Source organism: Eschrichtius robustus, chromosome 16 (genome assembly GCF_028021215.1).
Source record: "Eschrichtius robustus isolate mEscRob2 chromosome 16, mEscRob2.pri, whole genome shotgun sequence".
NCBI classification, from domain to species: domain Eukaryota; kingdom Metazoa; phylum Chordata; class Mammalia; order Artiodactyla; family Eschrichtiidae; genus Eschrichtius; species Eschrichtius robustus.
The window spans coordinates 4,873,789-4,900,444 of record NC_090839.1 but is presented as its reverse complement, the minus strand read 5'-3'; the positions used below and the strand labels follow the sequence as shown (position 1 = coordinate 4,900,444).

The window sequence follows — 26,656 nt, the reverse complement described above, 5'->3', positions numbered from 1 at the left end:
ACATGAACCTATAAAAATGACCAAACAGATTTGAAAAAAGAATCAATGGAACTTTAAGAAATAAAAAAAATAATTGTTTATATAAAAACTTAGTGCTTAGATCATGGGGTAGATTAGATACTGTTGAAAAGGGAATTAGTGGACTGGAAAATAGATGTAAAGAAATTACCCAAAATTCAGGAAAGAGAGGGGGCTGAAAACTAAAAAAGGGGTTAAGAGACATAGCAGCTACAGTGAGAAAGCCTAAGGAATGTCTTCTGGAAGGAGAGAAAATAAAGTTATAGGAGAAGCAATAGGTGAAGAAAAATTGTCTGATAATTTTCCAGAAGTGATAAAAGACACCAAATATTGGTACCAGCAAGGACAGTGAGTACCAAGCAGGATTAGTAAAAATAAATCAACACTTGAATCTTCAGAGCACCAAAGAGAAAAAGAAGAGAAAAGAGCCATCAAGCTAGACTTTTTTTGTACCCAGCCAAACAACCTTTCAAGATCAAGGATGAAACAAAGACATTTTCAGATAAGCAATACTGAGAGTGTTTACCACTATATGAAATGATATTTTATGCAAAGGAATTTGTGATGAAGGAAGGTCTGATTTTTAAGAAGGCATAATGAGCAAAGAACTTGAAAATTTAATCAAAAAAAGTGAATAAACTGATGATCTATAATTTTGTGGAGTTTTTAAAAAAAAAGGACATCAACTAAAATACTGGAAAACGGTAGCATGTAATTTGGAAGAGGAATGATTAGGTTAATGTTCTAAACTCCTTGAACTATCAGGAAAAGGATTAAGATATTAAGATGGTATAATTTCAGAAGTAGCCACTAAAATAATAGAAGTATCATATAACTTCTAAATCCGAAGAAAGAAAGAAAAAAAAAGTAATAGGAATAAGTACAACCCAACCTTATTTTAAAAAAAAAACACCTTATTTTAAAAAAAGACAAGAAAGTAGGAAAAAAGCATAAAAAGCACAATTTGTAGAAAACAAAAATATGATAAAAACAATCTCATTTACTTGCCAGTTAACAGACATTATCAAATTGGATTTTTAAAACTCCTCCTATATGTTACTTTTATACTTGAAGCTTAAAGACACAGAAAGGTCAGAGTAAAAGGATTGAAAATCCTTACCAAATACAAAATAAAAGAAAACTGAAACCAGATAAAATAGGATTTACTATAAAAAGCATTATTAAGGATAGAGGTCTCTCCATAAAAGCTCCAATCTGCCAGGAAGACGTGACCATCACATAGCATCAAAATATACAAAGCAAAAATTGCCATATAGGGAGATATTGAAAAATCCATCATCATAATGAGAGATTTTAGCACAACCCTTTCAATTATTTATAGGTCAAGCAGACAAAAGATTAGCAATGATACAGAAGACTTAAAAAATAGTGAATAGACGTAATTCATTTTATACACATGTGTGCACATATACCTGTATGTGTGTACATCTGTATGTGTGTTGTGTAAGTATATACACAATTATATATAAATAGATTACTGTGCCCAACAATTAGAGAATGCACATTTTTTTGAGCACACATGCAACATTTACAAAAACTGACTCTATATGAGGCCATAGAATAAATCTCAACAAATTCAAAGAATTGGTATCATACAGGTGATACTTCTGCAACTAAATTAAAAGTCAGAAATAAAAAACAATTTTAAAAATCCTGTGTTTGGAAATTTAAAATACTTCTGAACCACTCAATGAAGAAATCAAAATAAAATAAAATAAAAAACAGAAATTAGAGCTAAGCCAAAGTGAAAATAGTACCTATGAAAACACGTGAAATGTGAAGAAAGCAAGACTTTGAGGAACGCTCATAGGCTTACATTTAAAAGAATAAAGTCTGAACATTCAAGATACTTATCCAACTTAAAAAGTTAGAGCAAGAGAAACAGCATAAGCCTAAAGAAAGTAAAAGGAAAGAGATAATAAGAAAAAAAAAAGCAGACATTAATAAAGTAGAAAACAAAGCTTCGAAAGACAGAATCAACAAGGCCCAAGTTCATCCAATAAATTGGATCCACCTCTGGTAAGACTGATCAGAAAAAAGAAAGAACGGAGCGGCACAGTGGGTGGATGGGGAGAGAAGAGAAGAGAGGGAGAGTAGTAATATTGGGAATGAAAAGGGGACATAACTACAGATCCTGCATACATACAAGAATAGTTCTATAACTGAGAAATCAAACAGTAATTTACCACTGTCACTCCCCCAAATAAACAAAAAACAAACAAATAAAAACCCCAGGCCGGGGTGTTTTTACAGAGGAGTTCCACTAAAGTCTAAAGAAACAGATCATTCCAATTTTACATAAATTCCTCCAAAGAGCAAGAGGAGAGGGCCCCCTCCCCTCCAGCTCCTCTGTGAGTCCTTTGTCACCCAGGGCAGATCCAGGTTTTGTGGAGCCTGAAGGTTATTCAACTTGTGAGACCCTCCGAAGAAAAAGGGTGCAAATTTATACAAAAATTCAAAATTAGCATAAAAGTACATATTGATTGAGAATGGGAAAAAATCATATGAAATTACAAATTTTATACAGTCGACAAATATTACACACATTACAAAATCCAGAACATACTATTTTTATTAATCAACAGCTTGAATCTTCTACAGCAGTTTCTTCCTGCATCTTTTGGGTTGTATAGGCTTCAGTGGCCTCTTTATAAGACAAAGACTTTGTATTTTCTTTTTCTATGGCAAGAACGGAAAGGCCATTCAGTCTTTCTTTCGCCTTTGTTGATTGAATGTATTTTTGGCTTTTGATAATTTAGAAATGTTTCTTTTTAGCTCCACAGCTCCTTATAATGTCATACATTTTTCGGGTTGTAATCAAGCTTTGGAAAACCTCTGTTAAGTTTCTTTCACCTGTAAGCTATGAGATGTGAAACAACATTTCCTGCATTAGCTCCAGCTCTGGGCAGCTCATGTCTTGTCTCTTCTCTACCCTTGTGGTTCTGGTGACTGGTGCCAGAGGACAAATTCATGTACCTTCAGGACATGTGCCTTCATGTCCTGACAGTGGGAAGGGAGTCCAGTGAGAGGCTAGAGTCTTCCTGGAAGCCAGCCACCCACCTGCTCAGCCAGTGATAACTTAACAACACAGGGAAGTGGCTTCGAGACACAAGAACACATCTCACTAAATAAAAGAATTCCCAGCTCACCTTCTCCTTAAGCTGGATCCCTGAATGCCCGTGGTCATTCCAACACTTCACAGCAAGAGGCAGTGATAGAAGGTAGTCAGAGGGAAAAGGACCAGCGAAAGAATGGGAAGAGACTGTCTCCTAAATGACTAATGTTAACATAGCTTACATTTCCAATGTTTACAAAAATGGATGTCCACGTGAAGACCTTGCTAGGGTCCTGCCCCTCCTCCCGGTTTTGGAAAGGGCCCTCACAAGAGAGAGACCCTGAAGCCTTTTGAGGACAGTGTGAGGAAGGGGAATTACAGGACAACCTCATTTTATGGACACGGTTGCAAAAATCCTAAATAAAATATTAGCAAATATATAAAATAGATAACTAGTAAGAACCTGCCGTATAGCACAGGGAACTCTACTCAATACTCTGTATGAGTACATGGGAAAAGAATCTGAAAAAAGAAAAGAGTGGATATAAGTATATGTATATACATATATGTATATATATAACTGATTCACTTTGCTGTACACCTGAAACTTACACAACATTGTAAATCAACTATACTCCAATAAAAAAAATTTTTTTTAAATATTGCAAATGGAATACATAGTATATAAGAAGGTCATGCATTATGTCCACATTGGGTCTATCACAATAATGCGAACGTGTTTAATATTAGAAAAATCTATAAATGTCATTCACCACGTTCACATATGGTGAGAAACACCATGTAATGTATGACTCATAGATGCAGAAAAAACTTTTGATAAAATCCACACCCGTTCACAATTTTTAAAAAATCTTATCAAAAGAGAAATAGTTTTAAATATCCTTATGCTGATTAAGGGCATTACCAAAATCCCTACATTAAATGATATTTCTTAATAGTGAAATACTAAACTGTTGGGATCAGAAATAAGAGATGCTTATCACAGTGGATGCCAATTACTCTCAACATTTACTGAAGGTCCTAGCGGGTAAGATAAGAAAAAGAAATAAAAGGCTTAAGGATTAGAAAAGAAATAACATGGTCACTATTTGTAGATGATATGATTACCTTCAAAGAGAAGTCAAAATCTACAGAAAAGTTATTGGAAACAATAAGAGTGTTTAGCAAGATGTCTGGATAAAATAAATCAATGTAAGAAAGTAGATTACATTCTATAACAGCAACAAACAGATGGAGGGGAAAAGATACCATTTACAGTAGTAGTAAAACGTATAAGGTACCTAGGACTACATCTCGTAAAAATAAGCAAGACATATTTGGAGAACATTATAAAAATGTATTGAAAGACATTCCAGAAGATAGAAATAAATGAAGTGATATATTCATGGGTAGGAAATATCAAGAGATGTCTTTTCTCTACAAACTGATCCATAGGTACGGTGGATTCCGGTCAGAATCCCAACAGGTTATTTTATTTTACTTTTTATTTTATTTTATTCTTTTAGGATCTTGACAAGATGGTTATAAAATTTATATGAAAGAGCATAGGTGTCAGAAAGTGAAGAAAAATAAGGGATGGGGGAGTGTTGTATCAGAGATCAAGATTTATGGAAAACTAGAGTAATTGTAACATTGTATATTCTGTGAAGAGGTAAACAAATTGACCAAAAGAATAGAGTAGAGAGCTCAGATACTGACCGCGAAATTTGTAAGCTTGATATATGACAGGACTGCTTGGTTATCCACAGGGAAAACAAAAAGAAACTCTACCCCTTCCTCACACCAACCCCCCCAAATCAATTTCCAATGGATAAAAGACTTAAATGTAAATTTCAAAGTGCTAAAACTTTTAGAAGAGAATGTGGAAGAATATCTTTTTGACCTCAGGATAGGGAAGGATTTCTCAAACAAGATGCAAAAAGTGTTACCACTGGGAGACAAGCTAATAAATACATTAAAATTAGGAACTTCTGTTACTGGAAAGACACCACAAAGGGAATGAAAGGAAAACCACAAACCAGGAGGAGATACCTACTACACACAGAACAAACAAATGATTAATGTACAGACTATGTAAAGAAGTCCCAAACATCTTAAAGACAACACAATAGAAAAATAGGCACAAGACACAAGCCAGTATCTTACAGAAGAGGAAACAGAATGGTAAATAAAGCTAGGTAGAGACATTCAAGCCCATTAATTGTCAGGGCCATGGAAAGTAAGGCCCAGTGAAGTAACATTTTACACTCATGAGATAAGCAAAAATTATGAATTCCAAAAATAGCAAGTGTAGGTGAAGATTAGTGGGAAGGCTGCTGCTTTGTAAAACCACTCTTGTAAATGAACATTATAAAAGTTTATAGGGACTTCCCTGGTCATGCAGTGGTTAAGAATCCGCCTGACAATGCAGGGGACACGGGTTTGAGCCCTGGTTGGGGAAGATCCCACATGTCACGGAGCAACTAAGCCCTGTGCGCCATAACTACTGAGCCTGTGCTCTAGAGCCCGCGAGCCACAACTACTGAGCCCGCATGCCACAACTACTGAAGCCCGTGTGCCTAGAGCCCGTGCTCCACAACAAGAGAAGCCACCGCAATGAGAAGCCCGCACACCACAACGAAGAGTAGCCCCCGCTCGCCGCAACTAGAGAAAGCCCACGCACAGCAACGAAGACCCAACGCAGCCAAAAAATAAAGTTAAAATGATACTTAAAAAAAAAAAGTTTACAACATGAGATCAGTGGCTTACATTTTCTGTGACTCACAGTCAGAAATCTGTTTTACATCAACACCCAGTATGTATGCATGCACGAGCATGCACACATGTGCACTTGCACATGCAAATTATGGAAATGGAGGATTCGGGAAACAGTATTGGTTCTCACTATGAGACATCCACGCCCTTTTTACTGGTGCTATTTTGTAGAATAAGTAACAAGGTTGACAGGTTTTGTGGCAGTTGTTTTATACACTTTAAAAAATAATCTCAGGCTTCTCTTTTCAGGTTTTAACATTTTCTTAATTTTTCTTTTGGTAACTAGAGCCATGTAACAAGTATGGGAAAAAATCGTGCCTTGTTTCAATAGCTTTGCTAATTTTTAGGCTGAAAGATGATGGATGGATGCTAGAGTTTGCCTTATTATGTTGAATTAAAATCAATATTTCTCTAACAATAACAAAAGAAAGCATTTAGGAAAACACACAGATTGGGGTCCTCTAGTGTGATTTCCTAACCCATTAATAGATCATTACTCAGATTTTATAACTCTTGCACATGTGTACCCGCAACAAGTACAAGAATGTTTGTAACAGCCTTGCTTATAATAGCCCCAAATTGAAAACAGATGGAATAGACCAAAGAACAGAAAGATAACCTGCAGCATTCTACATATTGGAATATTACACAGCAGTGAAAAATGCATGACGTGCAGCCACATAGAACAACACACACACACAACTTAGAAACCTAATATGGAGTGACAAAAGTGCAGAAAAACACATACAGCACATAATAACTTATATAGCTCAAGAGCAAGCACCAAAAAATACATTCAGGGTGCACACACCCTGAAAAAAGCAAGGAACAGATAACCACAGAATTTAGGAAGGGAAGAGATATAGGTGGATAAAGACACTGGCAGTGTTCTGGTTCTTGGTGGAAGAGATGGGTTCACAGGGGTCCATTTTATGTTATACTTCAGAGTACATATATTTTCATAGTTATCAAATATTATGTAATAAGAAGGTACATGGGAGCAAGTCACCCTCCTGTTTAAAACCCTTCCCATTTCCAAGTCCTACAAATCCAGTCTTTGCCTAAGATTGCTCTCTCTTCTTTTCTGCCAGCATTTGGCACACCACACACACTGACTTACTGTCAACTTTTTGTCACACCCAGTGCTACGACTGAATGTTTGTGCCTGCCCCAAATTCAAACATTGAAGCCCTGCTCCCCAGTGCAATGGCTTTTGGAGGTGGGGGCCTTTGGAGACATTAGTTTTAGATGAAGTCATGAGGGTGGAGCCCCCAGGATGGGATTAGTGATCTCATAAGAAGAGGAAGTCTTGAGCCCCCTCTTTCTTGGTGCTGTGAGGACACAGCAAGAAGGCACACCAGGAAGAGGGCCCTCAGCAGACACGGAATTTGCTGGCACCTTGATCTTGGGCCTCCCAGGCTCCAGAACTGAGAGAAAGACATGTCTGTGGTTTAAGCCACCCAGGCTGTGGTGTTCGTTACAGCAGCCTGAAATGACTAAGATGCCCAGCTTGTACTCACCCCGGGGCCTTTGCACTGGCAGTTCCCTGGCCCAGGAATGCTCTTTTGGGACCTTCCAGCTCATTCTCATCCTTCAGCTCAAATGTCACCTCTTTAGTGAGAACTTCCCTGTGACCTTGTTGCAAGTGGGGCCCTCCAGTGCCCCCCAGGGCCTGCTGCCCCCCTTCACTGCCTCCACAGGGAACAGTGGGGGTCTGGTCACTACCTTCCCAGCACTGACCGCTGTTAGTGCAGATCAGGGCACTTGGGGATCACAGGCCTCATCAGCTGACTGTGAGCTCAGGGAGGGCTGGGACACCTCTGCTGGGCCTGGTGCCACACCTGCCAGACTCATGCACAAACACTGACCACCAGGACCAGCTCCATAAACTGCGGGGCCCAGTGCATACGGAAAAAGCAGGGCCCTTGTTCAGAAAGCATTAAGAATTTCAAGACAGCGAGAGCAGAGCACTACAGCCCGCATGGGTCCCTGTGTGAATGCCCACAGCCACACCCTCTTGCAGATCAGTGTGTTAAAGGGCCGTGGCCTTAGGAAGGCAATGCAGGGCCTTGGAGTCACATTGCGTGACCTAACCACGCACGTGTGTCACTTTCCTGCTGAAGGCCTCTGCCGGGGGAGCTTCTCCACCCCCAGCACACACCTGTTCTTCAGCCCCCTGTGCCGAGGCTCCTTAAAGGCAGGGACCATGGCCGGCGTGCCCCGTGGCTGGAGCCCAGGCTGGACCAGACAGATCCAGGCTGGAATCCGGGTTAGGTGGCTTTGGGTGAGAGGCTGGTGCTTCACCTCCAGACGCTCGGTTTCCTCATCTGTTCAGAGGCTTGCCATGCAGAAAGAGGTAACACAGGTGAAGTGTTTACTTCAGGTGTCTGACACGTAGGAAAGTCTCAGTCCACGTGTGTGATTCTTGTTGCAACGCAGAACGCGAAACGCCGGGCTGTGACGCGACGCCCTGGCTAAGGGTCCCCCAGTCTCCTCGGCACGGACGGGGCCACCTGCAGAGCAGGGCGCTGCCTACTTGTTTTCCACCAGCCCCCGCAGGAGCCAGGACCCCCAGTCCTGGGGTCCCTGCTTGCGTGTTCGTGGGCACCTCTGTTTCCTCTTCCCCAGCCTGGGGCTAATGCAGCCGCATCAGTCATTCACGGCGTGGGGCGTGAGCACAGACGACAGGATGGCGGAGAGCTGAGCGCTGGGCCTGCCGCGGCGGGCTGTAGCCACGCTCACGCTTTATGAATATTTTTATGAGCAGAGGAGGGCAAGGGGCATTTCTATTCAGTCCTACTCTCCCTGAGGTTAATGAGTTCAGGTTGATTTTCTGAATCCTGAAAAGAAATTTTAGTGTATGCAATTAGCAAGAATCTACACCAAACCCCGGGTCAGGTGTGGGAGAGAATAAAACCGATTGTGCCCCGGAGGGGTTCACTGCCTGGCCTGGGAGTGGAGGTGGGTGCCCAGGACGGGGGCGGGTGCTGTGCTGGGTGGGTGGGTGGGTACAGACGGTGTTCACATCATTTCAGGGATGAAATGTCACAAAAAAAACCCCGACACGATGGTGCGGGGGATGAAGAGGAAAACCAGCGAGGAGGGATCCCCCAGCCTGCGGGTCCAGGGAAGTTTTGGGAAGTGACACGTGGGTAATAAGTTGAGGCTAAGGGAGCGGCACGTGCAAAGGCCCTGAGGACAGGCAAGGAGAAGACAGAGAGCAGCTCTGCCTGCAGAGCGGGTGGGGTCCACAGGTGGGGGACTCTGTCTGGGCAGAGCAGGCCCTGGGGCTCGGGCAGGGGCGGCCATATCCCGAGGCACAGAAGCCCTGGAGTTGCCCCGAGCAGGTGCAACTGAGGGAACACAGGGCTTGCAGGGGAGAGAGGGGTGGAGGAGCAGGAGACCCCTCCGGGCAAGGATGGGCAAGGCCGTGCATGGGGTGGGCGGCCGGGGAGGGGGGGAAGGGGCTTCTTATGAGCGGCACTGAGGAGGCGTCGTTAATAAGACTCGGATCTAATGTTGCGTGAAGCAAAAAAGTAGGCTCTGCAAACCGTGTGAAAAACAAAAGTCACTATGTGAACTTGCGTGTGTGTATTACTAGGCCTGAACTCACAGATCTGGTCACGGGGGCCCTCTGAGGAATGGGACGGCAGGAGAGAGTTTGAGGAGAGTTGAGGAGAGTTTCAGATTTACAGAAAATTTGGGAAGATAGTACAGAGAGTCCCTGTCTACACCAGCCCCATTCCCGTTATTAGCATTTTACATGAGTGCAGTACACTTATAACATTAAGCAACCAATCTTGGTACATCATTATTAACTAAAGTCCATACTTGATTCGGATTTTCTTCGTTTTTACCTAATGTCCCTTTTCTGAGAAACATGATTTTAAATTAAATTTAAAAACTAAAATTCAGTTCAGTTATTAGAACACTTTTGGGTTTTGGAACCACTTGGGTAAGTGCGTGCATGTCTTTTTCAACTGTAAATTTTATAAAACCTAAATACATAGCGAGTATTTTTTTTTATACTTTAAAAAAAAGTTTGGCTGCATTGGGTCTGTGTTGTGGTGCGCGGCTTCTCATTGTGGTGGCTTCTCTTGTTGTGGAGCACGGGCTCTAGGTGCGCGGGCTTCACTAGTTGCGGCACGTGGGCTCAGTGGCTGTGGCGCAGGGGCTTAGTTGCTCCGCGGCATGTGGGATCTTCCCGGACCAGGGATCGAACCCGTGTCCCCTGCATTGGCAGGTGGATTCTTAACCACTGTGCCACCAGGGAAGGCTGTCTCGAGTATTTCTGATGGAAATTTTGTGTCCAAAATGGGATGTGCTGTCACACCAGATTTCGAGTATTATTGCACATTATTTCAAAAATAATGCGAACTCGCTCAGTAATTTTAAAATATTGATTGCGTGTGGCCATATTTTGGATCTCTTGGGTTAAATAAGTTTACCATTAAATATGAATCAAAATGTATAATTATATAATTTCACTTCATTCTTTTTACCTTTTAAAAGTGTGGCTACTAGAAAATTGAAAATTACCTGTGTGGCTGGTGCTGATTTGAGGGGCAGAAGCCTGTGAAAAGACAGAGGAGGGGTATTTGGAGAGGAAGGAGGGGTGTCAGAGCGGGAAGGCTGGGTGGGCCAGGCCTGGGGGCTGGGTTCACTGGGCCTCCAGGAAGCTGGCGGGGGGAGGGGGGAGGAGGGGAGGAGGGGAGGGGGAAGAGGGGAGGGGGAGGGGGTTAGGAGAGGGGAGGGGGAGGAGGGTAGGAAGGGAGGGGGAGGAGGGGAGGGGGGAGGGGGGAGGAGGCGAGGGGGGAGGGGGAGGAGGGAAGGAGGGGAGAGGGGAGGGGGGAGGAGGGGAGGAGGGGAGGGGCGAGGGGGGAGGAGGGGAGGAGGGGAGGGGCGAGGGGGGAGGAGGGGAGGAGGGGAGGGGCGAGGGGGGAGGAGGGGAGGGGGGTGGGCCCTGGGGCAGCGCACGCCCAGGAGGAGCCCCGCGGAGGCCTGGATGCCCTGGAGAATGAGGGGGGCGGGGGCCAGTGTGGGGACGCCCCTGAGGGGGGTTATAGGATCTCGGTGGGGACTCCGGAGGGCTGGCCAGCAGTGCCGAGGTCTAGGGGGCCTTTTGAGGACAGAACAGGGGAACTGGGGTACGGTGCCGGGCCAGCGTGAGATCCGATGGTCACAGTCCCTCCAAAACCGCCTGGCGTGGCGTGCAGACAGCGGGACTGATTCCGGGCTGCGGGGTGGGGCCGGCGTGAGAGCGGCTTGGGTGGAGGCTGGTGGAGGCAGTTGGGGCGCCGAGGCTCCGTGTCCAGCTCAGGGCAACCTGGACGCCCCACTTCACGGGGGAGGACGCTGGACCCGCCGTGCCTTACTGTGTTAGGTCCCGGTGGTGTCACGCGGCCCCCCACTCTGGGGGCTTAAGCGACAGAAATGGATTCTCTCACGCTCTGGAGGCTGGACGTCCCAGATGGAGGGACAGCAGATGTTGCAGGGTCGGTTCCTTCTGAGGCCCCTCTCCTTGGCTTGCGGACAGCGGTCTTCCCCTGTGTCCTCACATCGTTTCCCTGTAAGTGAGCCTTCATCCACGTTTCCCCTTTTTACGAGGACACCGGTCATACTGGATCAGGGTCCCCCCTAATGACTTCATTTTAACTCCATCACTCAGTAAAGGCCCTTTCTGCAAAGAAGGTAACATTCCGAGGTACTGGGGGTTAGGACTTCATTATACGAATCCTGGGGCGGGGATACAGTTCAACCCATAACACTTGCCCCGGCTCACCCCGCATTACTAAGAAGTGTGGCAGAGAAGCAGAATTCCCTTAGTCCCCCTCAACATCCTTCCCTCTTCCCAGCTGCAACGATTATTATTAGTATCTTTCCAGACCTTTTTTATGGAGGAATATACATAAATATGCGTTGTAGGTGGGTGGGTGGCAGACTGTTTTTAGAATAAAATTTAAATCCCCTTTACAGTGAAAAACTTAGCTAATGAAAATTATGTTTCAAAATAGATGGAGGCGTTCTTTGTGCTAAATATGGTGTTCTTTGTCTCATTTGCAATGGAAAAGTCCCTCGTTTCAAAAAAAAAAAAAATTATTAAGAGGCCTTACAATACAAACCACATTTTCCAACTCAATAGCCTACAAGGTCAGCCAAGCAAAGACAATGTAAACTAGCTTCGAAAGTGTGTTGCTCAATAATGAAATTTGTTCAGGGGGCAGCACGATAATCAGGCCTGGTGTAGGCTGGCTGTGATGCGGCTGAAATTTCAGCCTCCGCAACGCACCCCTTCGGTAACTGGGGACCTGTTAAAGGATGCTTAAGAGCAGCTTCAGATATTGCGTTCCTGACTAACGGGGATGTAATTTCTTGAAGGGAAAAAGGATTCCGTTCACATCCTCGGTGATCCTGAATTGGCCCTTGGGCAAAAAGAAAGGTCATTGGTCAGGTGGAAGCTGGTGGGACACACTTGACCCGGAAGAGGGCTTTAAGGGGCCGGCAGGGGTGAAGGAGGAAGTTTAAGGGTGTCCGTTTAAACTGGCCACCCAAGTCCTGTGCCAAACCCTTTCCTCCCGTGCCTGATAACCTTGGTCTCCACCTGAATGTCAGCCTTCCTGGTGGCAGGTCCTAAGCCCATGCTGCTTCTAGATCATGGTTCCTCCTTCCTCAGGGGCAAAGCCGCTTGTCCGTGGGGGCTCCCCTGACACTCATCACCTCCTGGTGGACGTCATCTCCAGCCACCGGCCACTGCTCTTTCCTCACTGAGGCCCTGGGTCCCACTCTCACATCTCTGCCCACTTTCTGGAGTCGCACATCCGTCCCGTGTCCACCTGGGAGGCCTGCGTTTCTACCAGGGTGAGGAGAGAGGGGGCGGGCGTGCCCTTCCTGTTACTCACACATCACTTCTCCTCCCAAGCCGTGGCCACACCAGCTGCCAGGGAGGCTGGAGAAGGCTGCGCCGTCTGCACGACCAAGCGCCCAGTGGAAATAAGGGTTCTAGAACAGAGAGGAGGGAGGATGGGTATCGGGAGAGACCCCCCCCCCACCGACAGACCACAGCCCTGGCCATGCCTGCCGTCGCCAAGAGAGATTTTCTCCCACATCAGCCAGCGCCCTCTGCTTTCCCCAGCTCCTGTGCTGCCTGCCTTCTGGCAGCCGTGACCTCGGCCATTTGGTTTCTTAAGGCTCAGTTGCTGGACCCACCTTCACTGACCCCAAGAGCTGCTGGAGGAAAGACCCAGACGTGCGCGGGGACTAGCGCTGCCCCTGGACACACCCGTGGCTCCTTCTTAATCAGCTCTGTTCCCGCCCCCTGGTGGCCCTGCCGAGCCTTCGCTGGCCTGGACCCTACCTCTCCGGCTCCGGGGGGTGACAGCCCTGCTCCCACCCCCATCCCCAAGACAGCGAGAACCCACGTCCTCAGAGCATGTGACCTGGGAGTGTGGGGTCCTCCTGTGCTCCAGAGCCCCCCTTCCCCTGGCCCAGACCCCCCTCTCTAGCTCCTCTTCCAAGCTCCGTCCCCTCTCTCCTCTGGGATCTTCGACCTCCTTTCTCTGGCCTCAGACAGAGTTAAGCCTTCTCGACTCCCTCTCCCGCCCCCTTGGCTTCACATTACCAACAGGCTCCGTTCTCCCATTCATTCTTTCAACAAATATTCTGTGTGTGCGCCTATTTTGGACCAGGCATTTCCATCTCACACAAAGATTTTTTTTAAAAAATCTAATATTTTAGCTTTTTTTTTTTTTGAAGTATTTGTTTATTTATTTATTTATGGCTGTGTTGGCTCTTTGTTTCTGTGCGAGGGCTTTCTCCAGTTGCGGCAAGCGGGGGCCACTCTTCATCGCGGTGCGCGGGCCTCTCACTGTCGCGGCCTCTCTTGTTGCGGAGCACAGGCTCCAGACGCGCAGGCTCAGTAACTGTGGCTCACGGGCCCAGTTGCTCCGCGGCATGTGGGATCTTCCCAGACCAGGGCTCGAACCCGTGTCCCCTGCATTGGCAGGCAGACTCTCAACCACTGCACCACCAGGGAAGCCCTATTTTAGCTTTTAAATAAAAGGATAGGATAGATAGGCTAGGACACGTTACACGTAACGTCTTTTAAATAAAGATGGCTGTCAAAGGGAGATTGGTGTCACGTGGATCCGAGTGTGTCCTTCCTGGGCTGGACTCCAAGCTCCCCACTGGCCTCAGGATGGAGCCCGAGCTCTGGGCCAGGCTGCAGGCCACCGCTACGTGCCCTTGTCCGGCTGTCCGCCTCCTACCCAGCCTTGTGGGACACAGACAGCACTTCCTTCTTGTAGAGTGAACAACCCCGCAACAGTACATGGCACCCCGACCACCACAGTCTCCATCCCCCCTCCCCAGGTCCCTTCATCCCCCTCATATCAGACCACACATCCGGGAGTCATCTCTTTATCCCCTGTTTTGGGTTGAATTGTGTCCCCCTCGAAAGATACAATCAAGTCCTAACTAACTCCCGGTACCTGTGAATGTGGTATTGGAAATCGGGTTTTCCCAGAGGCGATCAATGAGGTCATCCTGGCTGAGGGTGGGCCCAGATCCAGTGACTGGTGTCCTTAGAAGAAGAGAGAAATTTGGACACAGACACAGAAGACACAGGGAAGAATGCTGTACAGATGGGGCAGAGACCGGAGGGAGGCGGCCACAAGCCAAGGACACCGGGAGCCGCCAGAAGCTGGAAGGGGCAGGAAGGAGGCTCCCCTAAGCCTTCAGAGGGAGCATGGCTCTGCCGATATACTGACTTTGGACTTCTGGCCTCCAGAACTATGAAAGGATAGATTTCTGTTGTTTTAAGCCCCTAGTTTGTGGTATTTTGTGTGGCAGCCCCAGGAAGCCCCTGAGGTGCCCACGTCCAGTCCACGGACAGGTCCTGACCCTCCTGCCTCCACGCATACCTGGAAATAGTCCCACCTCTCCCCATCTCCACCAGTGCACCCCAGCCTTCACCACTGCCTCCCATCCTCCACTCGGCAGCCAGAGAGCCTTTTGAATCCCCAGACCTGCCCCTGGCTTCCCAAAGCACTTCAGCTTGACCACAGCCTCCCCCGAGGTCTTCAGGCGCCCCGTGAGCCGGCCTGCCCACCTCTCTGGCTCTCCATCGCTCTCTCCTGCCCCAGACATTCTGATTTTCCTTCAGTTTCTTACACGGGCCAAAGCGCCTTCTGTCTTAGGGTCTCTGCACCTGCTGAGCCCCTACTCAGGTTCCTTTCGTCCCGATCGTCACGCGGCTGCTCCTTTTCATCTTTTAGGAGCGAGCTTCAGTGTCACCTCCTTGGAGGGGCCTTCCAGGGACACCTCATCTGGCAACCCCACCTTCCCAGTCACTATCTTTTCTTCTTTTCATAGCGCTATCGCCCTGAGTCGTTTTCTCGTTTGTTTGTTTGTTTTCTTATTTATTGTCTGTGCTCCCCCAACCCACCCCCCGCCCGATTAGATGCCAGCCCCACGAGGGCCATGCCAGGCCCCTTTTGTTCCTTACTGTGTCCCCAGTATGGGGAACAGTGCCTGGCACATTGTTGGCACCCACTGAACGCCCCTTGAAGAACACTGGAATGAAGAAGTATTTCCATCGTTGAGTTGAAATGATAGGAAGTTATGTAAAAACATAGTAAATGCACGCTCATTCATTTAGTTCTTCTAAATCAGAATTTGGAGGAGAGAGAAGTTTGTCTTTGTATTAATACTTAAGTGGGATAAAAAAAAAAGAGGAAAAGAGCTTTCTGAGCAAATTATCTGTGTAGACAGGGAATATGTTTCACCCTCTTAATAATGAACTCCAGCAGCTCTGGCCTCAAACACACTGAGAAGCTCTCTGGCGACGAATACGCAGATTCCAAGTGATTCCATGTTCCGCTGAAGCCCTTACAGGATTCTGGAAGCTCAGGGTCCTAATCTCTGTTCCCCGGGCCCCTGTCCACGGCAATAATGCATGCCCGGAATGGGACTGGGCTTAGTTCTTTACACGTAACCTGGAACTCTGACTTTTCAGGAAGTCAGGCTGCCCCTAATCACCATCAATGGCAGAAATGGATACATCTCGGAATTGCCCCAAACAGGCATTTTGCAGTCCCTGGAAGCTTGGGGTGGGGTTTACAGGAAAATGCAGCGAGTTGCTCAATCACAAGGTTATTACCTTTTCTGAGATTTCAATGGTTACTTTAAGTTGACCTCCCCTGCAAAAGGCAGATGAAATGCAAAAGTATTGTAAGACTGTGGAAGAAAAAGTAAGTCCAAACATCAGTTGTAAAAGCCCAGGCACTCTCACCCCCTGGCAAGTTGGTTTTCATTTCAGTACCTGTGGTTTGCTGTTAAGGAAAGTGGAGGGCTTCCCTGGTGGCGCAGTGGTTGAGAATCTGCCTGCCAATGCAGGGGACACGGGTTCGAGCCCTGGTCTGGGAAGATCCCACATGCCGCGGAGCAACTAGGCCAGCTAAGCCCGTGAGCTACAATTACTGAGCCTGCGCGTCTGGAGCCTGTGCTCCGCAACAAGAGAGGCCGCGATAGTGAGAGGCCCGCGCACCGCGATGAAGAGTGGCCCCCGCTTGCCACAACTAGAGAGAGCCCTCGCACAGAAACGAAGACCCAACACAGCCATAAATAAATAAATAAATAAAATTTTAAAAAAAGAAAAAAAAAAGGAAAGTGGAGCCCATCAGAACTGGGTTAAAGCTGACGGGCCAAACAGTAGACTTCAGTTTCAAACTATCTAGAAACCACACCCAGCCACCAAAAACACATGCTAAAACAACTCTAATTGTACATTTCAAAGAACAAATAATTTCGTTTTGCTGTGGTCACTGGTAATTCCAAACTAAACACATCTATGTCTTGTGCTTTGTTTTTATGCATATTTTTGGGAAAGATTGGTTGGGTGTGAGCTATTGCTTTGCTTCCCTTTTTGTGTATAATTTAATATTAAGCCTTGAGGAGGGCAGCTCAAGTATTGTAGTGCACGTTAAGCTCTGGGGATAGCTATTTGCCCGGCCTGAGACTCATGCCCCAGGTGGAGGGGAGGCACTTTGATTGACAAGTCCTCCAGGATTAGAGCCAGTAAGGGAAACTTTGCTGTTGGCAGAAAAAGGGAGCATGGAACCTAGGCAGGCAAACCCAGCACTTGTCCACTGCAGTTTGGCTTCAAGCAGAAGAGGACTTGAGAAGCAGTTGGGGGGCAAAGGCTCCACTTTGGTCCCACTTCATGGGACCAACAGGTAGCACAATGAATCTCCCCGGCATTGGACTCCACCTTCCCTGCTTCCTCTGTGTGATGGGTGGTGGGTCTCCTGGCCCTGGGCTCACTGTGTGGAGAGACTGTCAGTACCTTAGGGCCACCAGGGAGCCGTGAGTTCTGCGCTAACTGGGGCTGGGATCTCACATGCTGTGGACGGTTCCTGAGCAACCAAGAGCCCCCCGGGCTGCAGTCTTTCCAGGCTTCTGCCCCTTCAGAAGCATCCTAGTCCAGTGGCCTCCATCTCCTCAGGTGTGAAATGGTGATAACAGCGGTACCCAAATCGCAAGGCAATCGTGAAGAAATAATACAATGCTCCCACAGTGCTGAACAAGAGCAGGTGCCCAGTGGATGTTGGCTGTCGATGATATTGATCCATCCATAGCTATGGTCTGGCCTCAGCCACCCTAGTAGGACTCCAGTTCCCTCTTCTGAAGTCCTGTCTGTTTGACTGGACACAGGGCACCTTGGCATCCCCCTCTCCTTGCAGCAAGGAGGGTACAAGTTCCTGTCTAAATATCTGAATGGTTGGGACACTGCTGTTCCTCACATCAGCACCCAGGACACCTGCCTGCCTAAGAGCATCTCTACTGCCCAGGAGAGATGGTGCCATTGGGGCTGATCCCACTTCTGATACCAGGACCCAGCCCTGCAGCTGGGTCAGGTTTCACAGGCCCCAGCCTCCATCATTTCTCTAACCAACCTCTCCTGCTGAGATCCTAGCAACTGTGCGGGAGTGCAAATCTGGGAGATTTGGGGCAAACTCAGCCCCTTTCCTTGGACTCCCCAGCCCCAGATGGAATGGATCCTATAGGAAGTACAGAAAAAAACATAAAAAGACAAAGGGAGAAATCACCCATAATCCCACCTCTCAGAAATAACCACCCATTTCATATGATTTTGTCTGTATTTTAAAAGGTAAGGATGCCCCCCTCCACCATGAAAACATAACTGAGATCAAATGCACATACACTGGGTTTCTGTTCTAACATTATGCCCAAAATATCTTCCCATCATTCAATGTTTTTTAGATATATAATTTTTTTGTGGGTTCATAATTCCCTCAAATTTTATTTAAGTCACTGCCTAATGGGGAGTATTTAGGTTCTGGTCTCCTGGCCTCCCTTCCCTCCCAGGTCCCTGGGTATGGCTTGGTCCTGTCCCACTCACCTCTCAATTACAGGCTGATCCCATAACTTCTCGAATCTCCTCTTCCCAGAAACACCTGGTACCACCCCACCCAGCAGGGTGGGCCCTTCAGATACAACAGTAGGTGTTATGGGTTCAATTGCATCCTCCAAAAAGATATGTTCAAGTCCTAACCCCCAGTACCTTAGAATGTGACCTTTTTTTTTTTCTTTTTTTTTTTAGAAATAGGAATGTTACAGATATAAATAGTTAAGATGAGATCATATTGGGGTAGAACGGGCCCTAACCCAAGATGCCTGGTCTCCTTATAAGAAGAGGAGAGAATAGCCATGGGACAACAGGGGCAGAGACCGCAGTGATGCATTTAAAGTCAAGGAAAGCCGAGGACTGTCAGCAAACCCTAGAAGCTACGAGAGGCAAGGAAGGATTCTCCTCTACAGGTTTCAGAGAAAGCATGGCCCTGTTGACACCTGGATTTCAGACTTCCGGAACTGTGAGACAATAAGTTTCTGTTGTTTTAAGGCACCTAGTTTGTGGTACCTTGTACAGTAGTAGCCTTGGGACACAAATACAGACTTCCTGAAATGCATGACACTGACCCACCCACCAGATGGGCACTTTGGATACATTACCAGACAAAGGCAACCCAAGCTCCCGCACGCCTTTGGAAGCAGGGACTTGGGCTTCTGACTCCCTTTTCTTACTCTGCGCCCCCATCCTCCTCTGACTGTGTCACCACCCTTTCTGACCCTTCCTCTCCGGCCACACTCCTGATGTCCCAGAATGCCTTGCAGCCACCCCTAAGAAGGGTAGTATAGGATAATCCCAAGATTGGACCCTGCAGGGCAGTGTCCTGTCACCTTAATAATGATGTGAGTGGGACTTCCCTGGTGGCGCAATGGTTAAGAGTCCGCCTGCCAATGCAGGGGACACGGGTTCGATCCCTGGCCCGGGAGGATCCCACATGCTGCGGAGCAACTAAGCCCGTGTGCCACAACTACTGAGCCTGCGCTCTAGAGCTCGCGAGCCACAACTACTGAGCCCGCATGCCGCAACTACTGAAGCCCGTGCGCCTAGAGCCCATGCTCTGCAACAAGAGAAGCCACCGCAATGAGAAGCCCGCCCACTGCAACGAAGAGTAGCCCCCTCTCGCCGCAACTAGAGAAAGCTCGCTCACAGCAACGAAGACCCAAGGCAGCCAAAAATAAATAAATAAATAAATAGATTAATTTAAAAAACATAGAAGAAAATAACGATGTGAGCGACATCACCAAGCCCTTGTTGTGTGCCTAGCACTGTGTTAAACTTTTCACATGGACAGTAACACCTATTTCTCAGAGCAACCCCTTGGGGTAGACGTCGTTTCACAAAGGAGGAAACTGAGGCACGGAAGGATTAAGTAATTTGCAGTCAGTGGAGCAGCTGGAATTTGAACATGGGAAGTTGAATTCCAGAGCCCAGCCAGCTCTGCGGTCTCTGCAGATGGACCATTAGGATCCTTCCCTCTTCAACAACTCTCAGATTAACATTTAATTGGGGATTTAAAACGCTGCTCTTGTTAGCATGCCTGTGGTCTCTGCGCTGCAATCTTCCCCATTAAGTCGTGTTATGTAAACCACCAGCCCAGATGCCTCCGAGAGCCTGTATCTCCTGGTGCCCAGACTTGGCTCTAAACCCTGGTTCTTTCAAACCGGCAGCAGGGCAGGGAGGTCCTTGCCTGAACTTCGAGCTGAACTGCCCCAGGAGGGGCCCACAAATCTCAGCCCCTGGGCTTGCCGGCTGGATGACCTTGGGTGTGTGGTCTTGCTTTCGTCTTCTGTAAAATGGTGCCCATGGCATGGGAGGTTGCAAGAATCAAACGGGGTATCACTGATGCTGTGCTTAGCACAGCGCTTGGGCTGTGTCTCTCCCTCTGAGGAAAGTCAGTTTCTCTCTCACACACAGACCCCATATATGGTCATTTATGGTAAGCATATCTGGCCATCTATTCTCCTCCTGGGTAAAAAAATGCACATTTAGCTTAAAACCCATGTGCCTCTGCACGTTTCAATGGAGTAAACATGAAAGAAACGAGGAACAATGAGTAAATTCTCTTTTAGGAAGCTTCGGTGGACAAACGGCAAGCTGGGAAAAACTGCAACATATACAGGAGACAGCTACTCCTCTCTACATAAAGAGCACTGACAAATCAATAAGAAGAAAAGTTGTTTTAAAGTCTGATATAAAAATCGGCAAAGGATACGACCAGACATCTCACAGGAAAATCAATGAAAGGGGTAAGACAGATAAGACGTTCCTCTTTGCTCATAATTAAAGGAATGCGAGTCTAAACAACCAAGCATTGCCACTGGTGAGATTTTTAAAGAACGATCATGACCAGGGTTGGCAAGGATGTGGGAAATGGGGGCTCTCATAGGCCATCCATGGGGGTTGTTGACTGTGCAACCCGTTCGGAAGGAAGGCTGGTAGAAGAATTTGACACACACATTTTGCTGCAGCAGTTCCACGGCTAGGAATTTATACCCAAATCTGCAGGGGAAGGGGAGGCTAGGGGAGGCTAGGGGCAGGGAACGGCGTTCTAAGCCGAAGGAACAGCATGTGTGTGTGTGGAGACTGTGGTGGAAAGGGGTGTGGCTGGATGGACAGGCGGACACAGTGTGACTGTGTCCTGGTCACAGAAGGTGGCTGGTGACATCTTCTCTGAGGAGGAAGAAAGCTTGTCTGTGAAGTGTGTGGGGATGAGGGTCACATGGGGACCAAGGAGCAGGGGCTCAAAGGAGGAGGCCGAGGTGTGAACACCACTGAGCTGGACGGAGGCTCTGGCTGGGACTGAGTCCCATAAAACATAAGTGACTCTAGTTGGTGGACTTTCTTACCTCCTACATCTTGATAGAATATAAGTGTTTTAAATCGCAAAATGCCCCTGAGGGTGGCTGACCGCCTTGATTAGATGCTAATGGTCGTGGTGAGGAGAAGAGACCAGGAAAAATGAGCCAGAGTAATGACCTAGAGGAGGTGTCTGGGGAGAGGCTGTGCGTCCCACCCTGCTCCTCCTCCCGGGGATGCTGTAAGATGGGGACCAGGGCAGAGCCTGCCTCAAGTGCTGAAGCAGGGGCGGCACTGAGCCCGGGATGGTTGGACACCTTGAATGCTGGTGAGTGTAGCCTATCACCATTACCAGTATCCTTACTGGGCACTCAATTTTGAGGGGGGGGTCTATGGGGGGCCAAAATGACAGTTGAAAGCCCATGTCCTGTACTAGGAGGTTGGTGGGACTCCTTAGAATCAGAGGCTTTCGGGGCTAGAAGCAAATGCAGGCAACTCCCTAGCCAGTGCTACCCACCATCATCCCGTTCGCTCTAGGAAGGCTCCAGTGGTGAGGAACTCACTACTTCTCAGTGAGGCATCCCCTGCCCCTCCGCACCCTGCGGGAAGCCCTTCAGGGGACCCTCCATCACCCTTGACATAATGTCCGACTCCTTCCGAGGCCCCATGGCCCTCGACGATTGAGCCCCTGATAACCTCTGACCTCGCCCACACTCTGCACCTTCACTCCCTCCTCACCGGCCTCAGCGGCCTTCTCTCTGGTCCCTGAACATGTGGCTGTTTTCTTTCGCATCCAGGCACATGCTAGTTCCTCTCCTTGGATGTCCCTCCTCTTCCTCCTTCTCCTCTAGTTAAACAGCCCTCTTTTTTTTCAAGTTTCAGTTCTTTCGCCTTTTCAGGGAGGCCTTCCTTAACCTCCCAGCCCAGGCTAGATGCCCCAGACCTGCTCTGTACAGTGCTCGTCACTCTCGTATTGTTATTACTTGCTCGCTGGAGATTTCATTGTCTGTTTGACTCCGACTTCCACAAGGGCAGGAGCTGCCCCATTTGTTCCTCGGTCCTCAGCACCTCCCCCCAGTGAGTGGCGCATACACAGCAAGGCCCCCAAAACGCATTCTCTGATCGGAAACTCACCTGGGCCCCTCTCTGCTAGACAGGTCTGACCCCAGCAGTGAGGGCGGCCACCCTTCCCATTTCACAGGTCAGGAAACTGAGGCTGACAGCTGGGGCTGGAGGAGGGTTATAGGAGATGGTGTACAAGGAGGGCTGACCCTGGTTCGCTGAATAGGAACAGTTGCTAATTTTGTTGCTGTTGTCGGTATCATTAGACTAGCCATGGTGTTCTTGAGGACACACGGAACATCAGAGTGGGAAGAAATTACAGCACCCACCAAAAAGAGATGGCCAGGAAGTGACGCACCCAAGCTCAAGTTGAACTGGCGCCTGGCTGAGAGCCCTGACCTGCCTCTTTCTTGTCCGGGTCTGGAGAGTCGAGTGCAGGGTCCAGCTCTCAGCACTAACAGCAGGGAGGGGTCACAAGGTTCTTGGTGTCCAGTGCTGACCACACGACATCTCATTTAACCCTTCGATCATCCCTTGAGGGTGGAGCTATCACCATTCTCAACTCACTGATGGGGACATAGGTGACAAAGCTAAAATGGGACCCAGGTCTGTTCAGTTCCCAAGATGCTGCTCTCAAGCTCTCTGTAGCACACAAGACATGCGTTAGATTCAGCCGAGACCAGGCAACCTCCCGTTGCACAGGTGGAGGTCCTGGGTGGGCACCAGCCCTGCCTCCCCGGTGTCCCAATGCCTAGTGGACTGGTTGCCCTTCCCGCTGGGAGGCCTGACATTCTCTGGGACATCCTGTTCACCAGGACACCTGCACTCCCAGCTCCAGGGTCGGGGGCGGGCTCTGCACAAAGGGCTTCTGAAAGCCATTCTGATTTGAGGGACGGTCACACCACCACCACTGGCCACAACTCATGGCCACCTCCGGCGCCAACTTCAGAATTCATTTCCTTCCCTACAGTCCCCCCAGCTCAGCTCAGATGCCCTCAAGTTCAGAGGCTGACTTTGGCAGTGAAGCACTGTATCTTGGAAGTCTTACCAGGGGCTCATTCTGGCTTACAGTTTTCATGAACATAGTGAACTTCCAATACATTTCCCAAGTACTTCTTCACATGTAGCTTCTTACTAGTTTGCCATCCAGATGGTTTGGAAATCAAGGAAGCTGCTCTATTAGCCTTGAGTTGGTTGTTTTGAATTTGGAGATTCCAGCCTCGGTCAGAACATAAGTGAAACAGCTGGCCATGATGATCTGTCTACAACGTGAGCCTCACAAAGCAGCAAGGGGCAGATTCTGTTCAAAATTCTTTGTTTTAAATAATGAATACAATTACCGACCTCTTTTCACCTTTGATTTTTCAGACGAGTGTACTTAAGTTAATTTTCTCCCCAGTTTTTACTCTTGGTTTTGAAACAGAGCCCCCATATCAACAACTAATTTATTATGGAATGGCCCGTGATTTTGTTCTAGTTAATCTGTCTCTAAATGATAACTTGCCATTGCAAAGTATATGGCTAGAGATAAAAGCAGGACTGAAATTAGAAAAAAAAAAATACAAATGAGAGAAAAAAAAGAAGCTGTGGTTTTTCATTTTCTCCCTCAAGCATAAATTGTTGAGTAAGGAGATTTTTAAAAGCCAGAAATTGCTGAGGAGTGAACCAAAGCTGGAAGCCACTGCACTGGCACAAGACACATCTGGCGTTGCAGGGTTTTGAGGAGGGTTTGCTCCAGCGGGTAACTAACCACGCTTACCCACAGCCTAGCTCCTCTTATCCCCAGGGAGGACATTTTCAGAGACAAGAGGGAGAGAGGACAAATGGGAAAAATCAACATCCAAATTAGAAACTACCTAGATTGTGTTGTTTTTCTTGGGCCAACTGTGCCTTTGATTTCCTGATTGCTCAGAGCAAGAATAACAAAATCCATCCGACCCGGTGATTTTGACAGATTCATCTCAAAAGCTACCAGTTGAATTTGATCTGCCCATACCAGTGAGTCTCAACCGGGGACAACTGTGGCCCCCAGGGGACATCTGGCAGTGTTTGGGGACATTTTTGGTTGTCCTAACTGGGAGGTGTGGCTACTGGCATGTGGTAGGTGGAGCCAGGGATGCTGCAGTGCACGGGACGGCGCCCAGCAGAGAAGGATCTGGACCACAACATCAGCAGCGCCGAGGCTGAGAAACCCTGGGGTGCGTGTGTGTGTGTGTGTGTGTGTGTGTGTGTGTGTGTCAAGGTGAGTTCCCGCGCTGGGGCCGTTGGTGTGCCTAAAGTTTGTGAACCTGGAGACGTGAAGTTCAGGCTTCCCTCAGCTCAGGTACCCAAATTATCTAAGTATCTGAAGGATTAACGGGGTTCTGTTTCCTTTCGCTAAAGCACAAAGATCCTCTTGCCTGGTGATACAGCCAGTGGTGAAAAGGACTTTTGAAAAAGGGTTCAGTGGAAAATGGTTCCTGGCTTAGAGCAGGGAACTTTGAAGGCAGCCCGCATGGGACCGGCGCCCTTCCTAGCGTCTGGGTCTGAATCACGGGCTCCACAGCGGCCTCCTGCGCTCGCCTGGGCCCGCCGGGTACTCTTGGCTTCTCTCCTGTGGAATCTGTCTGACTTGCGGTGGTGAAAGGTCACCAAGGAGCAAAGCAGCAGGACTCCGGAGAACGAGCCGCGAGGCTACACTTGCAGTGATTTTATTGGCATGACAGAAGCTCGGGGCTTGCCAAGGACAACAGCGCTGCGTGATGACCAAGACTGCAGGTTTCTGGGGTAATCTATCCTACTGCGCTGGACTGTCCCATTCCCACGGGATGGAACAGCCGGGGAGGAGGTGGAGGAGAGATGAAGACACAGCATCCCCCTTCTCCCCTTCCCAGCTCCGTGCCCAAAAGGAAAGTACACAGGCTCTTTTGTCAGCCACCCTCTCCTCGCCCCCTTCCTTCCACTCTTACTGTCCTGGCACAGAGCTGCCGTGGCCTATTTTTGCTCTGAGGGAGGACTCCATGACGGTGGACGGCTGTGTGACCTCTCACCACAGCCCTGAGATAAATGTCCCCTTTTGGTGGATGTATCTGCAGCTCTTCAAACTGCTAACACACCTTCCCTCCACTTTCCTTCAGACCCCGTTCATCTCTTCTTCAAATATCTTGCTTAGAAATTCGGGGCTGATTGCAGAGCGCCTGCAGGGAGACCTGACTTTGCTCCTTGCCTGTAAGTGGAGTAAAGCGTGCTTGGCTGTACCTGCGCAGCGTGTCTTCCTGCAGGACCTGACGCCTCAGGGCCAGGAAGCAGGTGCTAGGTGCTTCTCCTGCTCTCCTTGAAATCCTCACAGTAATCCCAGACAGAGGTGAGGATCTGGTGAGCCCATTTGACAGATGAGAAAGTTGAGTCTAAGAGAGCTGATGGACATGCCTGCCCAAGGCCACACAGGTTGATATGAAGCTGATCTGGGCTTTGGAACCAGGTGGTCTGACTCCAGGGCCAGAATTCTTAACCCGTCACAAGGTGGGGGTGCTTGGGGGTGAGCCTGGCACACTGTGGTCATCATTGTCATTTTTGCCAATGGTGGCGCACCAGGGGCAGCTGGCATTTGCAGACTTTCGTTCATTCCTACGCCCTAAGAAGAGGCAGCGGGACAGCAGTTAGTCCTGGAGATGGCACTTGTCTCCTCTACCAGGGGTCCTGTGGTCCCTTGCCTCCCCGGCCCAGGCCTGCTGGGCACCAGAAGTTAGGGGAGGGCCCAGGGTCACTGTACCCTCCCCTAACTTCTTCCCCAGCTCTGCTGCAGGACATAGCTCTGAGTCCCAGCAGGTCTAGGACTTCAGTGGGCAAGACCAGATTCTGTAGCCTTGGTCTGAGTGACGTGGAGCTTGTACCTTGCCGAGGGAGTCTCAGTGGGCCTGGGATCCTCCTGAATATTTTTGGAGGTCCCAGCCACCCCAGGGCCCGGCACCAGGAGCTGCTCCGAGTGCCTGGAAGTCAGCCTGCAGCGGGAGTGCATGTGGTGCCGGAACCGGCTTACCCCACACAGGGCCCAGGAAGAGCCTGGAGGTGAGGCAGGTGCTGGCCGGGTGAGGCTGGAGAAGAGAGCGGAAAGCGCGGAATCGCCGGCCCGGTTCACAGGCGCATACAGCAGTCCCCAAGAAGCCCCAAGGAACTTCAGACGGCAGCTCCCTCCCTTCCGACCTTAGGCGGCGAACCGGTGGGGGGAGGGTGGCACCTACCTCCCAAAAGCACCAGGACGCAAGCGTAGGGAAGCATGGCTGCGGGCATCCCGTCGGGGTGGCAGGACGGCCCCCAGGGAGAGGAGGCGTGGGCGCGCGGTCGTCCGGTGGCAGCGGACTCCGGCAGCCCGCTGGGGTCCTGCGAGGAAGTGGCGAGGGTCCTGCGCCCCCCTCGGCGCTCGCACGCGCTCACCTCCCGGGCTGTTGATGGTTGTAAGTCGAGCTGCGCACTCATAGGTCCAAGCTGCCAGAAGAGGTGGAGACAGCCTCGGGCGTTGCGCG

The 26,656-nt window shown here is 48.7% G+C and overlaps 1 protein-coding gene across 1 annotated transcript in view; it reads right to left on the bottom strand.

Moving 5' to 3' along the window:
* APCDD1L (APC down-regulated 1 like) overlaps positions 1 to 26,449 on the bottom strand; it is a 49,610-nt gene extending 23,161 nt beyond the window's left edge. Inside the window, exon 1 of the mRNA XM_068566069.1 lies at positions 26,375 to 26,449. Within this exon, the coding sequence (XP_068422170.1) occupies positions 26,375 to 26,423 (49 nt within the window). The 5' untranslated portion in view covers positions 26,424 to 26,449. The remainder of the gene's footprint in view (positions 1 to 26,374) is intronic.
* Between the last annotated feature and the right edge of the window lie 207 nt (positions 26,450 to 26,656).